The following is an 18,195-nucleotide window of genomic DNA, read 5'->3' on the forward strand; positions in this document are numbered from 1 at the left end:
TAAAATGACAGAATGAGACTTGATCTTAAAATAAAAAAAAGTCTCTTCCACTCCTACCCGAATCCCTACTCCTCACAGGTAACCACCATTACATTTGCAATATATCCTTCTTGTCTTACATCCTGATGCGTTTACATCTTCTTTCTAGAATGTGGGTTCATGTTATGTGCAATTTGGCTTTTATCACTAAATAATTTAAATTGGATAGATCCCACTATATTAATGTAACATTATTTATCCAATCCCCTTTTGATGGACATTTGGATTGTTTTCAATTTTTGATTATTAGAGATAGTGCTGCAACTAACATCCTTATATATTCACATTTATGCATTATGCAAGCGTTCTGGGAGATAAACCTCCAGGGGTTGAATTGCTTGGCCAGATGGTGTATGCATTTAGAATTTTGATAAATATTCCCAAAATTACCTTCAAAATGTTGGCACCAGTTTACACTCCCACCAACGATGACTAAGAGAGCCTGTTTCCCTACATGCTCCTCACACTTTGTATCAAAGCATTGACTAGTTAAATAAAGGAATGTGTCTCTCACTTCAGAAAGACACGGTGATAAAGATCTTGCCTCATTCTCTTATTTTCCTTTATTTTCTCGTTTCATTTCATAAGTGCCACTTAATCCTAAGGGAAGAAAAAAGAAATACTTGTTTGGTTTTCAGGATGTTCATCAAAGGCACATACATTCTCCAAGTTATGAACACCAATATTATAAGCACCCATACCTTACAAATAAACTGCTCATTTATATGTAAAAATTAACTATCCTGAAATGGGAAGATAGTCCCTTTTAGATGCTGGAGATGGAAAAGTATACTCCTCATGTCTCCGTTTGACTATTCATTGATTCATGCATTCACGTATGTATGAGTCCATGCATTAGTTCATGCTTGCATCTATGTATTCACTTATCTAAGTCAGATAAGTTTCGGGTACCATGCTAACCATTATGGTTGTGGAAGTGAAATACAATCTCTGCCTTCAAGGAGATCACAGTCTAACTTAGTGGAGAGACAGAACAGGAAACCAACAGTTAAAGAGTGAGAAAGTGCTACTTTCAGGTTAGTGCAGAGCTCCTGAGGAGCAATGGGGTGGGATGAGCGCATATGTGAGAGTGGGCTGCAGACAATGCCAGAAACCTGGCTCTGAGAGGGACCAGGCAACTATCATCTCTAACCCAGCTGGGGAGGAGGTAAGTAAAAGGCCTCAGGACTGGGATCCCTAAAGGATACTCTTTGGCTAGAAGTTATATGCAGCAGAAAGTTCCATTTTGTAAGAATTGTTTTGTTTTACTCTTAGTTTTTTAATGAGAATTCCTAAGTGAAGAAAATCTCAACTTTGTCTTTGGATATAATTTTTATCCCATCTATTAAACTGCCTCTGTGCCTGTCGGTTGGCAGCTGAACTGTTTTGCCTTGTTGACATAAAGGAGCGCCATGGAGATGAGGCAATCACGGAAGCTATAAGAAGCCAAGAGGGTGAGAAAAGAGTCAGCTCTAGAATTAACAGTCATCTCATTTCTTGGTACTTATCCTAAGTATGAAATTTATCCTGAGTCAGAGCTGTAGACAAATATTTGTCCACAAAGATGTTTACTGACAATGTACACAGGTCAAACTTGGAAACAATCTAAATGTCCACCCAAAGGATATGAATACATTATGGCAAGTCCATGAAAATAACTTACAGCCATTAAAATCATATTTTCAAAAATTGGTAAGATAGGAAAATTTTTGTGGTGAAATATTAAATCAAAAAAGAATGATAGAGTATGAACCTACCTTCATACCAATGATGAATTTTATATATTTGTATCTCTATACACATACATATATACATACAGTTGCATTTACGTACAAATACTCACAAATATCTGTGTATATTTTCTGTCAGGGTAAGGTAATTATGCTACATTAAAAACCTGATAATCTCTGCTGCTTACAACAACAAAGCTTATTTCTCCTCTATACTGCCTGTCCATCTTGAGTCATCAGGGCTGCTGTAATCTTCATAGATACTCTGGAATACATAAAGATGACAGACGCTCCATCTCAAGACAAGCTTCCGTGATTGCAGAAATGAAGAACGGAGAGCTTGGAGACCCACGAGCGGGTTCTTAAAGCTTTGGCCCAGAAGTGACATTCATCAATCCTCCTCATGATTCATTGTCCAAAGGAAGTCACATGGCCTCATCTGTGTTCAACAGGACAGGGAAAGGCACCAAGTATTTGTTAGCAATATTACAGTCTACAACGTCTATATATCTACATATTAAGGAAAGGGAGGTAGGGATGAGAAAGAAGCTCACTAAAAGAAGTGATTATCACAGGGTGGTGAGCATACAAATAATTTAATTATTTTCATATACTTCTCAATATTTTGGACTTTTATAAACAAACATGTATTACTTTTACTGCTTGTTTTCTTTATGTCTGAGCGATATGTTAATATAGTCTGTAAATAATTGAAACACTCTAGAAGTATAATGTAAAACAAAGTACCCCCTTCATATCATATCACCCCACTCTAATCCCAACCCCCTAGTTCCCACCCCCAGAAGTAATCACTAACTATAGCCTGATGTATATACTTCCAGATTGTCTTTGTATATACCTTCACAAACATAAATATGAATATACATTAATTTTTCTTAGGAGAGAAAAAATTTAAAACAGCATGAAAATTAATCAATATGCATACTACTTTAATAAACTATTTTCTTATAGAGAATGCATAATTTATCCATACCAGTTCAGTGTCCTTAACAGCTCCTGCCCAACTTATGAACTCATCTGCAAGCAACCCATGCTGTCCACTTCTCCGTGCATTTCCTTTCCTTCTGGGAGTTTTTTCAGCTTTCTGCGTCTGTCTTACCTGTTCTCCATTGCTGACTTTTGACTTTGGAGTCTCACTTCACATTGTTACCACGTTGGCTCCCTGACCCTGGCTGGGGGCCATGTTTTCCTGTGGCCCAATAACTTCTAGCCAGCACTGCCTGCTCACAGCCCTGGTGCCAATGTCACTAGCCCAGCTGCTCACCTACCTGGGAAAGGTGTGTGTGATGGGGGTTGTTGGCCTTGCTTGATAAGACTAGGAACTATTTGGCGCCTCAGCTTACTATACTTAAGGGAAGCCTGGAATAATGACTCTCGTGGTGGGGTGTTGGAGTGCATGTGGTTTGAACAAATATATCCAGTATTATGATTTTCATTTGGAAAATAATAAATAAGCCTTCGTTTTTGTAGAAGTAAAGCTTGAAGACAAATTATAGTAATATTGTTGACAATAGGGGAAACTGGGTATGGGATATATGGGAGTTCTCTGTGACTCTTACAATTTTTCTTTGTCTAAAACTATTCTAAAGTTAAAAGTTTATTATTTAAAATCTCTAAAGCTTACAAAATCTTATTGACTGGTGGGGATACTCAGAAGTCACAGGGATTCCCAATCAGGGGTACAGCCTTTGAGATTGTGTGTAGAAAACCCAAATACATAACTTTGATGGCAACCATTACATAGACTAAAAACTCAGAAATAATCAGAAAAGTAATGTGAATTGGAATATACACTGATAGAGGGAAATCCTTAGTGTGAACTAGCAAAGGAATGAAATTTAGATTTAGATGATAGGTTTCTATAATTTATTATTTGTATCCATTTACTTTCAAAAGAGGTATGAAACTTGCTTATAATGAAACTTCATATTCAATGGAATAGTTAACAATATTGGGAAAAAGCAGAATAGCATTTTTGAAAGTATGTTTCATAAAATAGAAAGAGGTGTTACACGAAAAATAAAGTCTATGTTCAAATAAACTTGAGAAATGTTTAAACCAAATGAAAACAATATTTCCTCCTTTCAGAATTTTGCTTCCAATGAACACAGTGAATAAACCAGAGAAGGAGGTGTATGCAGTCCTCCCTGACTGCAGCATCCTTTCTGCAATGGTGAAAATGTTGTACCAGCTGCTAGCCACATTTGGGTATTGAACATTTGAATGGTAGCTAGTGCAGCTGCACAACTGATTATTAAATTTTAATGTAAATTTAAATAACCCCAATGACTACAGTCAACAATAATTTATAGTACATTTTAAAATAACTAAAAGAGTATAATTGGGATGTCAGTAAAACAAAGAGATGATAAATGCTCGAGGCGATGGATACTTTATTTACCCTGATGTGATTATTACACAATCAATTGCATGCCTGTATGAAGATATCTCATGTACCCCATAAGTATCTACACCTACTATGTACCCATCAAAATTAAAAATTAAAAATAAACAAATACATAACCACATGTGGCTAGTTTAAATTATCCAATATGTTTGGATAGCACCGAATGAGAGCCCCCCACGGGCCAAACTTTCAAAGAACACACTCTGGGAAGCATTTATACAGAGCAGCTCTTCTCAAACTTTTTGTTCCCAGGATTCTTTGACGCTCTTAAAAAATAATTGAGAATCCCAAAGAGCTTTTGTTTATGTAGGTTATATTTATCAATATTTATGATATTAGAAATTAAAACTGAGACTTTTTAAAGAAAATTCATTAATTCATTTAAAAATACCGTCAGCTGTTGTCCTTGAAGTGACAGGCTCACTTCATTTATTTTCAGGAAAATACCTGCCAGATACCCTAGTCTGAGTAACCATCCTTCATCTTATCAGTTGTGTTTCAAGTGAAAAGGTGTTCCATGAAAAAGCAGCCAATTCAGCTAGCAGCTCCAGCAATCACACGGTGCTGGAACCATTGTACTTCAGTATGCAGCACAATGTGTGCTTTCATTTCTTCAAGGACTGAGGTTTAATAAAATTGATCATTTTTACTGCACCTTTTTTTTCCCTGCAAGTGTGTGACAGTGTAGAATACAATGATAGCCAGTACAGTTCCAGTACACTGACATTTGTGCCAAGGTACCAGCAGTTTTACCCACTATAAAACTTGTTTTGGCAGCATCAGTGAAAAAAGGCAATTCCTCTTAGAATTATTATGAAAATAGGTTCTGACTTGTGGGCCCTTTCAAAGAGTCTCTGGGACACAAGGGAAGGTCTGCAGACTACCTTTTGAGAGAAGCTAATATAGAAAGCGTGTGGGGGCTGGGGGAGGGGATAAGACCAGAGGCAATAAATTCCAGGAACCTGGGCCTTGAATGAGTTTGATAAGAAAACTGGTGAGAGTTCAAACTGTTTATTACACACGCTTACCTTAGAGGAACATGGAAAAGTTTAAATAGAATCGATCTTTGGAAGTGAGTAGTTGTAGCAAATAAAATGGGGTACCAATCATATCCCCTGAAATGGGACTAATTATAATAGTTACCCATTTAAGAACAACTTAATAGTATAAATTAATATAAATTAGCTAATATGGTTCCCAGGGCTAATTCTTTACAGATGAAATAAACCAGAAAATGAAATAAGAGAGACAACGTCATTTTCCGTAGTAGTGGTCTGAAAAGTGTGGTACTTTAATTTTCTGTGGCTCAGAAGCCATTTCAAAATATGATCAAATTCCTTTCCACATTCATTCTTGAGTTTCCACTTCCTGAATTCCTTCCTGTCTTATAATTCAGGAGTTATAACTCCAGGATTTATTTTCCTTCCCACATTAGTGGACTTCAAATCCATCAGGCACCTCTTCTTGTCTCCACACCACACCTGGTTTCTCCTCTTCCTTTCAATGTGATCTTAGAGGCTTACATTTTGAATGATTTTCCTACCCTTATGCCGATCTTATCTCCTTTTGCTTTTGTCCAGCAGGCAGTGTACTATAATATAATATGTAATGGGAAGTGGGAAACAAAGGTAATTTAATCAGGGGCTGATTTTTGCCTATCTTTGACTCCTCCTTCACTGCAGGGCAAAGTTCTCTTGCTACTTAATTACATAGTTACTTGTTATAGCATCCAGAGATTTTTAATTAAAAAGGCTTTACTTGGGGAGAGTTATCAATGATAGGAACACAATTTAACAATGAAAGAATCATTTGTGTTCGTATAACACTTACCTTGAAGAATTTCAAAGTGCTCTAGAAATATTACCCAGTTCTAATTTCCATAGCCAACACCCTTGCCTTCTGTTTTCTAAGGGAAAGAGGAATTTCCAGTACCTTGTTCCCAGTTGGAAAATAAAGGGTGTGTGCTTCTCAATCACAGACAGGCAGGACAATCCGGTCACTCCCTTTCCCCTCCCTAACCGCAGCTCCTGCAGTGTAACCCTTTGCATTCTGTGGCTAGAATAAAGCACATTCTGATTCATAATTGGTCCCTCAGGGTGCCTGTTTTGTAGCCGACCTATGTTCTTGGATCTTGAAGGGTTAACAGCCTGAGTTGCTGTTTAAAAAAAGAAAAGTGTGCAATTATGTTAATTGTTGCATTTTTCTGTAAAAAAGAAAGTGCAATTGTGTTAATTTTCTCAAAATGGGGGATGGGGAATGCTCAAGTAAGGAAAATATTTGCAGAAATATGATACCAATGCAAACCAGTACAAACCAGTTCTTTAAAAAACTATACAAATAAACGTATGCAATAAACAACATAGGACTCAATTTCATACAATGGCAACAAAAGCTGATCCTACATTAGGAAAGAAACTCAACAGAAGTGCTGACATTAAGAATCTGAAAAACAGCTCTCACAGGTTTATGCTATCTTCTCGATATAATTGGGATATTTGTCCTTGCCCAAATCTGATGTTGAATTGTAATCCCCAATGCTGGAGGTGGGGTGGGAGGTGTCTGGGTCGTTGGGGTGGATCCCTCATGGTTTGGTGCTCTCTCTCTCTCTCTCTCTTTCTCTCTTACTTGCTCTTGCTCTGGCCATGTGATATGCCTGCTCTGCTTTTGCCTTCCACCATAACTGTAAGCTTCCTGAGGCTTCCCTAGAAGCTGAGCAGATGCCAGCACCACGCTTTCTGTAAAACCAGCAGAACCATGAGCCAAATAAACCTCTTTTCTTTATAAATTACCCAGCCTCAGATATTTCTCTATAGCAATGCAAGAACGGCCTAATACACTCCTTTTTCAAGTCCATAGCAACTTAAAAGATTTATTCCAAGAGGAAAATTAACTGTGAATTATCAGAAGAGACCAAATGTGGAAATGGAATTGGTTGACTGAAAACATTAGATTTCCTCAAGGATGTTACTGAAATTGGCTCCAGGAATGGTTCCACAAAGGGCCATTGGCAGGGAGAGTGTACCAAGGAGTTTATGTCTTACTTCACCAATAACTTTCACAGCATCATCATCATCATTTTATTTATTTATTTAATCACAAGTGTGTAACAGTGTATAATGCAGTGACTACCAGTATGGTTCCAGGATACTGACATGATTTGTGCCAGTTTTGCCCACTATTAATATTTGCCTTGAACAGTCTGGACTGCCCTGCCTAGTGGGAGGAGGAGGATCAGAAAGGAGGATGATGCACAGCCTGACCCAGTGTTCTTAAACAGCTAAATGTGCCCCAATAGAAGACACATTGTGAAGAATTTCCTCTTCTCAGTTCTCTGAACATACCTCACTTATTTGGGACTTGTGCATGGATATCATCCTTTGGACTCTCCTGGTCACTGATCTCACAGCTCATTCTACTTTTAAGCCTTTGCCTTGTCTTTCTCTCGGCTGTCACATTAATAGCTATCATCTTAACTACTGCCACAATTTCATCACTTTTATTATTGTCTTTCTATCTTGAGCTTTCACCCAGGCCCCTGCTCCATCTATATTCAACCTGTAGTTACTCCTCTCATCTGCTGGCCTGGCTTCAAGGACCATTAGTGCTTAAACATTCAGCAAAGTGACATCACCTGGAAATGTGGGCTAATACTGATTCTGAAACCTGGGAATTTTCTCAGAAGGAGCTGGAGACAACATATTTACACACATGTGCCACTCATATATTCATTTATTAAATCATTCAGGCACTGTGTTAGGTACTGGAGAAATATGTGTAGAGTAGAAAGGGAGGCAACAGATACATGTAACCTAAATAAAACCTAGGGCCCACATGGCTTAGTCTCTTTGTGGGAAGCCCAGTTTAGTTTCCAAATGCTAATTTAAAATATACTTCAATATTTATTTAGCTTCTCAAAGAGTATTAAAGGAGTCTCAATTCAATTTGCCATAAGTAGAGACTTTGATTACCAAGAGGTTCTCATGTGCTAATCTTCCCAAACTCTTTTCCACCCTGGTGGCAAGACCCTTTCTCTGAGTTCTCCCTTTGTTCATAGATTTGGCTACTTTTACTAGACTCTTGCATTTTTCTTCTTCAGTTTTATTCCTGTTTTTATACCACTTTTTATTCTTCCACTCGAGAAAAAAAAAATCCAGAATTTGACAGACAAACTGTCCGTTGGTATGTGGCAGGAAGGAGGTAGGGGATGAGGAACGTTGGCACAGAACATTTTATCTCCATCACACAGACGTAGTTACATAATTACAACAGAAAGTGATATACCAGCTACATTGCTAGTGGCATCTCCATTGCTAGTGGCGTCTACATTGCTAGTGATATACCATCTACATGGCTAATGGTAGATTTAATCAAATGACAGAATCGTGGGCAATTTTAGCTCTGAATTTATGTTGGTTGTTTTTGCAATAAATATTTATTTTAAGACGTTGGAATCATAAATAAGGATTGGGAGGTAAATCAATCATTCTATTTAATGCTACGTTAATAGTGTTCAGAACCAGCTCTAAGCTCCACAGCTAAGGAGTAATGAAGAAAATTTGGAGGTGCTCCAATAAGAACCATCAAAATATTAAGAATTTAAGAATACATCCTTTTAGGAGCAATACGAGGAATTGAAGTTAGCTTAAAGGTTTCTTCAACTGTAAAACATGGAGATTTGACTCAGTAATTTTAAGGTCCCCCTAATAGGGACTTTAAAATTTTAAAGTGGAGATAGGGGGACTTTACAATCAGTCTTGTGTTAACTCTATATTTACTACATATTTTTCAGATAACTTTCCATGATCTTAAATTTGTCGTGCTGCAGTGAAAGCTCATTTATTATCTTGCTCAGAGGAGAATGGGCAAATCTCCTTAACCTCTTCTGTCTGGAAGAAATTCTTCTTATGGTGGAAGGACTGAGATGCAGTCAACTTTCAGCCACGGTTATTCTTCACTCACATAATATGTTTTTTTAAAAGTGTAGGCTGGTTGTGGTGGCTCAGTCCTGTAATCCCAGCACTTTGGGAGGCTGAGACAGGTGGATCACCAGGTCAGGAGTTCGAGACCAGCCTGGCCAACATAGTGAAACCCCCATCTCTACTAAAAACACAAAAACTAGCCAGGCATGGTGGCGTGCACCTGTAGTCCCAGCTATCCAGGAGGCTGAGGCAGGATAATCACTCGAACCCAGGAGGCGGAGGTTGTGGTGAGCCAAGATCGTACCACTGCACTCCAGCCTGGGCAACAGAGCAAGACTCTGTCTCGAAAAAAAAAAAAAAAAGTTATACACCATCTACATTGCTAGTGGCATATACAAGATGCCTTGGACACATAGAGAAGAAACAATTATTTCTGTCTTTTGTTTTTAGGTAAAAGTTTAGGAAACACTTGAGAAGAGGTGAAATTTGACCTGGGTGCCAAAAGTTGAGTTCAACAGGCATAACAGGGAAGAAGGAATAGTGCCGGTGAAAGGACTAGCACGTATAAAGGTAGGAATATATGAACAAGGACACCGATTGTTTCATAGTGTCTGTAGTTCAGGGTGAATGCGTGGTGTGGTGGGAAATGAAGATGGAGAGGTGCTGGTAGACACTTTCAGGTGAAAGAGCTTGGGCTTTTAAAAGATATCGTTTTGGGCAGCAATTTTTAAAAAGAATTGAAGACAAATAAGATTGCAAACAAGGAGATTAACTAGGATGCTATTGCAGTAATCTAAATATCCTGTGATGAGGGCCCCAAATAGGAGCAGTGGCTAGGAAAATAAGGTAATTGGTTCAAAAGACTTTTAGGAGGCACAAAAGGGAAAGGACCTCATAACCAATTGGATAAGGATAGCAAAGGAGAGGGAGGAGTCTAGGATGTCTGTCTGGCTTTCAGCTTGGGGACACAGGACAAATTTTGGTGCTACTGAATACACTAGGGACTATAGGTTGCTCAAAGGAGAGAGGAAATATGTTTGACTATCTGTGGAACAACAAACTGATGAAGATCGTTGTATACAATGTGCTTAAAGGAGTTCTGAGCTATAGAGCACATTGGCTGACATCTCTCTAACACCATCCTGCACCTTAATTCTAAAAGTCTCCAGATAGGGGGACTTTACAATCAGTATCTTGTTAACTCTTCATTTACTATATATTTCCCAGATAACTTTTTAAGATCCTAAATTGGTTGTGCTCCAGTTAAAGCCCGTTTACTCTCTTGCTCAGAGGAGAATGGGCACATCTCCTTATCTTCTGTCTAGAAGAAATTCTTCTTATGGTAGAAGGACTAAGATGCAGTCAGCCTTCAACCATGGTTATTCCTCAGCATCTTCATATGCCGAGTTCACTGTTTCAGATGCTGTGGGTAGTTGGCAGTTTCTCTGTTGACTAACAGATCTAGTCTCAGAACAAAAAAAAATGTTGGAGCTGAAAGGATATGAGAAATTACTGAGTCAAATCTCCATGTTTTACAGTTGAAGGAAGCTTTAAGCTGTTTAAATTCAGTTCCTTTTATTCTTCCTAAAAGGATGTATTCTTAAATTCTTAATATTTTGATGGCTCTTATTGGAGCATCTCCAAGTTTTCTTCATTACTCTTTAGCTATGGAGCTTAGAGCTGGTTCTACTGAACAGTATTAACACAGCATTAAGTAGAATGATTGACTTACCATCCCCCCAATCCTTATTTATGCATTCTATTCTCTTAAAAAAATCTTTATTGCAAAAACAACCAACATAAATTCAGAACAAAAATTGCCTAAGTTTCTGTCACTTGATTAAATCAATATTTCTTTTTGAGACATGGTCTCACTCTGTTGCCCAGGCTGGAGTGCAGTGGTGTGATCAGGGCTCACTGCAGCCTCTACCTCCCGGTATCAAGTGGTCCTCTCACCTCAGCCTCCTGGATAGCTGGGACTACAGGCATATGCCACCATGCCTGGCTAATTTTTCATATTCTTTGTAGAGACGGGGTTTTGCCATGTTGCTCACGCTGGTCTCAAATGCCTGGGCTCAAGTGATCCTCCCGCCTCGGCCTCCCAAAGTCCTAGGATTACAGGCATGAGCCACCACGCCTGGCCAATATTTTAATTTTTCTATGTTATATTATAGCCCTTGTCCATAGGCATATTCAATGTTTGCATATTTTTTGCATATAAACCAATTTTAATTCTACATTTTATATTTTCACTTAACATTATGTCATGCACATCTTCCCTTTAACTACAACTTTACCATTCCTTATACTTTTCTCCTATAACATTATAGAGTAAGTCCTGACATAACTTTGCTTGTGATCATATAAAATGACAATAATAAATAATATGTGAATTTTTCATTGATATCATTTGAGATTATAACCCTAAACATTTAACTGCAACTTGCTTTTTCGAACCATACTTGATATTTCTTAATCACATTTATTATTATTTTTATTATTATTATTTGTTTGAGACGAGTCTCAGTCTCTCGCCCGGGCTAGAGTGCAGTGGTGCGATCTCAGCTCACTGCAACCTTCGCCTCCCGGGTTCAAGTGATTCTCGTGACTTAGTCTCCTGAGTAGCTGGGATTACAGGCTTGTGCCACCATGCCCCACATTAATTATTTTTAATAGCTGCATATTTTTTCATAGTAGGGATACACTAGAATTACATTCAAATTTCCTTGAGATTTTTCTACCAAAAAATGCAATAAACGTTTTGGCATGCATGTCTCTACTTTTCTAAAGGAGTAATATTTAACTCATACATACCAGAAGAGGATACTGGCTAGCAGTAAAACTCTTAACACCTGGGCCCCCTGCTGGAAGACAATTGCCCTGGCCCTCCTCCAGTTCGGTCTCTCTCCATGGGGCAAGGAGTCTGTGAGCCAAAGGGGATGCATCCCATTGTAGCCTGTCACCCCCTTTTTGACTAGTTTTATACCCAAGATGATGAAATTGCCTACTCAGAGGTCCTGAGCCCACTTACAGGCTGGCATGGGTCTCTATCCCAGGTCTGTCCTCTTGAGGGAAGCATGTGCCACCAGTGCAAACACCTCTAGGCCTCAAGTGTAGCCAAGGAGTGTTTGAGGATACAAACAGAGCTTGGTCATGCAGGCTGGGGGGTTTGTATGACGACATGCAAGACTCCTCTCAGTGAGAGAGGAGGATAGAAGTAGGAAGAAAATGAGGATGAGTCATGAGCCACAGGTTGAAGATGGGAGGCTACCTTCCCGGTGCTACCGTGGTCAGAGAAGGGCAATAATTTTATTTTATATTATTTTTTGAGACAGGGTCTCGCTTTGTTGCCCAGGCTGGAATACGGTAGTGCAATCTCAGCTCACTGCAACCTCCACCTCCCAGGTTCAAACAATTCTCATGCCTCAGCCACCTGAGTAGCTGGGACTATAAGCGTGTGCCACCACGCCTGGTTAATTTTTGCATTTTTAGTAGAGACAGGGTTTCCTCATTTGGCCAGGCTGGTCTTGAACTCCTGGCCTCATATGACCCACCCACCTCGTCCTCCCAAAGTGCTGGGATTATAGGTGTGAGCCACCATGTCTGGCCAGGGCAATAATTTTACATTCGTATAGTTCTTGCAGGTTGTCTTGAAGGGATGTTTGTCAAAATATGGTGATAGAACATATTTGATTTAATAGATTTTTAGCTTGAATTTACAACAAAGTTTAAGTATATAACATCTGGTATGCAAGCCTCTATTTGTAGCCTGCCCAGGGCTTGAGAATGTTAGGGGAAGGCCTACTAGTCGGTGTCTCTTTTGGTTAGTATTTGTTCTGATTGGCTGGTGTCTGTGTCATACTAGTTGGTAAATATTTTAAGTATCACCTTGCTTATTTTTCTTTCTCCAGCATATATTCCCTAAAGTATAAGTGCTTGTTGAAAGGGTATGTATAATTCTACTGTTAATGGATATTGAAATCTTATCAGATTTTATCATTCACATTTAGCATCCCTGAAACTGGGATGCATCTTATAATCAAAGAGCAGAAAGCACTGTGTCATAGTTTAATTGGCAGTGTTTTTCTTCCTTAGATAAAATAAGGGTGCATCCTTCATTTGCTGTCTTAGATTTGATGAAATAAAGTATTACCCCATTGTAGCAATTCCTATACCCACTACCACTGTAGGAGAGTTCCTGTTTTTCAGCCAGCACCATTTATTATCACTATTTTCAATATTTTGGGTGAAAAATAGTATGCCATTTGCTTTGATTTGGATTTCCCTGACTATCATTGATGTTGAGATTATAAAATATACTTCTTGAATATTTAGATTTCTTTTTCTGTACAGTATTAATTTGTATCCTTTTCCTATTTTTAAAATTGTGTTTTCTGTGTTTTTCCTATCACTTTATAAAATCTCTTATTATAGATATTAAACTTTTATCTGTCATTTTTATTAAAAATATTTCCCTTTCTATCTATTGACTTTGTTTATGATGATATTACCATCCAAAATTTTACATTTTTATATAATCAAATATATCAATCTTTTAATTTATTACTTCTGCTTATAGTATCTCCCCAAGCAAAGGATGAACATGAACTGGAGATCTAAAAAATCTTTGAACGACATCAAAGGATATTCAGTGAAAATAAGGCTCCTTTTCATCCCTAACCCTGGTTTTCCCAGTTCTTCTCACTACAAGAAACAATGGTAACAGTTTCTTTATTGCCTATAAGGAAATATTCTGTCTATATATGTATCCCCCTCTCATGCTTGTTTATATTCACAAATGGTAGCAAACCATATTCACTGTCTATTCTTGTTTACTTAATAATATATATTTATATATAGACCTATATCATTCCTTTTAAAACTTCCATGATTTCATATTGCATTCTATTGCCATAATTTATTAAACTAGTCTCCACTGAGTTTCACGACATTAAACATACATCTCCGCATTGAGACCCACCATGGTATTAGACTTTTATATTATTTGTGAAGCCCTTTCTTAAGTTGACATTGAAATAAGCCTTGATAAACTTTAAAGTATTGAAATCACACAAAGTATATTCTCTGGCCACATGGAATGAAAGTAGAAATCAGTAAGAGATGGAAATTTGGGAAATTCACAAATATATGGAAATTAAACAACATACTCTCATACTCCTTTTTTTTTTTTTTTTTTTTTTTTTTTTTGCAGCCTCTTGCTCTGTTGCCCAGGCTAGAGTGCAGTGGCATGATCATGGCTCACTGCAGCCTCCATCTCTGAGGGTCAAGCAATCCTCCCAGCTCAGCCTCCTGAGTAGCTGGGACTACAGGGGTGCACCACCGTGCCTGACTAATTTCTCTGCTTTTTGTAGAGACAGGGTTTTGCCATGTTGCCTAGGTTGGTTTTGAACTCCTGAGCTCAAGTTATCTGCCTGCCTCAGCCTCCCAAAGTGCTGGGATTACAGGCATGAGCCACTGAGCCTGGCCAAAACAATATATTCCTTAATGACCAGTGAGTCAAAGAAGAAATTACAAAGGAAATTGGAAAATATTTTGAGAACAATGAAAATGAAAATGCAATATACCAAAACACTTGGGATGCAGCTAAAGCAATGCTAGGAGGAAAATGTATAGCTGTAAACGCCTATATTTAAAAGGAATATTTTATATTAAAATTCAATAACCTAACAACCTTAAGAAAATAAAAAAGAGGACAGGTGCAGTGGCTCATGCCTGTAATCCCAGCACTTTGGGAGGCCAAGGCAGGCAGATCACCTGAGGTCAGGAGTTCGAGACCAGCCTGGCCAACATGTTGAAACCCCATCTCTACTAACAATACAAAAATTAGCTGGGCATGGTGGCACACGCCTGTAATCCCACCTACTTGGGAGGCTGAGGCAGGAGAATCTCTTGAACCTGGGAGGCAGAGGTTGCAGTGAGCTAAGGTCACGCCACTGCAATCCAGCCTGGGAGACAGAGTGAACTCCATCTTGAAAAAAAAAAAAAAAGAAAAGGAAGAGTAAACTATACCCAAAGTAAGCAGAAGAAATAAAATAATACAGATTAAATACAAATAACAAAAATAAATGAAATAGAGAACAGAAAAACAAAAGAGAAAATTAACACAAGTCGGTTCTTTGAAAAATCAGCAAAATTGACAAACTTCTACCCTGACTAAAGAAGAAAAGGAGAAAAGACTCAAATTAGTCAAATCAGAAATGAAAGAGGGGACATTACTACTAACTTTACAGCAACATAAAGGGTTAGGGAATACTATGAAAAATTGTATACTACAACAAATTAGATAATCTGTGTTAATAGACAAATTCTTAGAAAGACACAAATTGCTGAAACTGACTCAAGAAGAAATAGATAATAGATCTCTAACAAGTAAGGAAATTGAGTCAACAATAAAAACAACAACAAAAAATCCTACAAAGAAAATCCCAAAACCAGATGACTTCGCTGGCAAATTCTACCAACTTTCTTTTTTTTTTTTTTTTTTTTTTTTTTTGAGACAGAGTCTCGCTCTGTCACCCAGGCTGGAGTGCAGTGGCCGGATCTCAGCTCACTGCAAGCTCCGCCTCCCGGGTTTACGCCATTCTCCTGCCTCAGCCTCCCGAGTAGCTGGGACTACAGGCGCCCGCCACCTCGCCCGGCTAAGTTTTTGTATTTTTTAGTAGAGATGGGGTTTCACCGTATTAGCCAGGATGGTCTCGATCTCCTGACCTCGTGATCCGCCCGTCTCGGCCTCCCAAAGTGCTGGGATTACAGGCTTGAGCCACCGCGCCCGGCAATTCTACCAACTTTCAAAACAGAATCAGAACAATAAAAATCTTTTTCAAAATGGAAGAGGAAAGAACATTTCTGAACTTATTCTATGAGGCCAGTATTACCATTACACCAAAACAAGAAAAATACATCAAAAGGGGCTGGGTGCGGTGGCTCACGCCTGTAATCCCAGGACTTCGGGAGGCCGAGGCGGGTGGATTACAGAGGCCAGGAGTTCAAGACCAGCCTAGCCAGCACAGTGACACCCTGTCTTTACAAAACAAAAACAAAACCAAAAAAAACACAAAAATTAGCCAGGTGTGGTGGCAAACACCTGGAATCCCAGCTACTTGGGAGGCTGAGACACGATTGCTTGAACCTGGGAGGTGGAGAGGTGGAGGTTGCAGGGAGCCACGATTGTGCCACTGCACTCCAGCCTGGGTGACAGAGTTAGTCTCTGTCTCAAAGAAAGAAAGAAAGAAAGAAAAAGAAAGAAAGAAAGAAAGAAAGAAAGAAAGAAAGAAAGAAAGAAAGAAAGAAAGAAAGGAAGGAAGAAAGAAAGAAAGGAAAGATCAAAAGAAAAGAAATTGATATCCTTTATGAATATAGTTACAAAAGTCCTCAACAAAATATTAGCATATAGAATCAACAACATATAAAAATGATAATACACCATGATCAAGTAGGATTTATCCTATGTATACCAGCTGATTGAACATATAAAAATTAACCAATGTAACACATTATATTAATAGAATAAAAGACAAAGGACAAAACCACATGATCAACCATCTCAAAAGAAGCAGAAAAGCGTTTGGCAAAATCCAACCCCCTTTCTTAATAAAAACACTCAAGAAACTAGAAATAGAAAAAAATTATTCAAATATATATATATATATATTTTTTTTTAAAAGGAGTCTTGCTCTGTTGCTCAGGTTGGAGTGCAGTGCAGTGGCATGATCTCGGCTTACTGCAACCTCCACCTCCCAGGTTCAAGCGATTCTCCTGCCTCGGCCTCCCGAGTAGCTGGGACTACAGGCACCAGTCACCACACCTGGCTAATTTTTTGTATTTTTAGTAGAGATGGGGTTTCGCCAACGTTATATTTAATAGTGAGAGACTGGATTCTTTTCCCCTAAGATCAGGAACAGGGTAAGAATGTCACTCACACCACATCTATTCAACATTATACCGGAGGTTCTAGCCAGGGAAATTAGGCAAGAAAAAGTAATAAAAGCTATAAAGGTAATAATTCTATCCAGATTGGAAAAGAAATAAAACTATCCCTATTCGCAGATGACATGCAGAAAATTTTTCTTATATGTAGAAAATTTTAAGGAATCCAGCTGGGTGCAGTGATTCATGCCTGTAATCCCAGCACTTTGGGAGGCCAAGACAGGTGGATTGCTTGAGCCCAGGAGTTCAAGACCAGCCTGCGCAACATGGCAAAACCCCATCTCCACAAAAAAATACAAAAATTAGCAGGGTGTGGTGGCGCACGCCTGTAGTCCCAGCCAGTTGGGTGGCTGAAGCCAGAAGGATCACCTGAGCCCAGGAAGTCGAGGCAGAAGTGAGCCACGATCATGCCACTGCACTCCAGCCTGGGCAGCAGAATGAGATCTTGTCTCAAAAGAAGGAAGCAAAACAGGAAGGCAGGAAGGAAGGGCGGGAGGGAGGAAGGGCTCTACGGAATAGTTTTTCCACTGAAAAACTAGCTCAGCAAGGTTTCAGGATACAAGATCAATTTTTAAAAATCAATTGTACTTCTACATACTATCAATGAACAATCTGAAAATGAAATTAAGAAAACAATTTCCTTAACAACAACATCAAACAGAATAAAATATTTAGGAATACATTTAAAAAATAAGTGCAAAACTTGTATACTGAAAACTACAAAGCACCGTTGAAAGAAAGACCGAAAACAAATGGAGAGACATCCCATGTTCATGGACCAGAAAACCTAATACTGTTAAAATGGCAATACTTCCCAAATTGATCTACGGATTCTCAATGTAAGAGCTAAACCTATAAAACTCTTAAAAGAAAACATAGGAGTAAATCTTCATGACTTTGAGGTAGACAGTGGTTTTCTAGATATGACACCAAAAGTACGACTTCTGTGCCTCAAAGGATACTGTCAAGGAAAAAACAACCCATGGAATGGGAGAAAATATTTGCAAATCCTATATCTGATAAGGGACTTGTATTCAGAATACATAAATAATGCTTACAATTCACCAATAAAAACAACATGGTTTAAAAATGGGCAAAGGATTTAAATATACATTTATCCAAAGAAAATTTA

General features: G+C 38.5%; 1 protein-coding gene across 3 annotated transcripts in view; it reads right to left on the reverse strand.

Annotated features, from left to right (window-relative positions):
- Positions 1 to 1,297: 1,297 nt before the first annotated feature.
- ANKRD44 (ankyrin repeat domain 44) overlaps positions 1,298 to 18,195 on the reverse strand; it is a 346,068-nt gene continuing 329,170 nt past the window's right edge. For all 3 annotated transcript variants that reach the window (XM_077957343.1, XM_077957342.1, XM_077957341.1), the window contains exon 28: positions 1,298 to 2,208. In XM_077957343.1, coding sequence (XP_077813469.1) covers positions 2,195 to 2,208 — 14 coding nt within the window. In that variant the 3' untranslated portion in view covers positions 1,298 to 2,194. The remainder of the gene's footprint in view (positions 2,209 to 18,195) is intronic.

Source organism: Macaca mulatta, chromosome 12 (genome assembly GCF_049350105.2).
Source record: "Macaca mulatta isolate MMU2019108-1 chromosome 12, T2T-MMU8v2.0, whole genome shotgun sequence".
Classification (NCBI taxonomy): Eukaryota; Metazoa; Chordata; class Mammalia; order Primates; family Cercopithecidae; genus Macaca; species Macaca mulatta.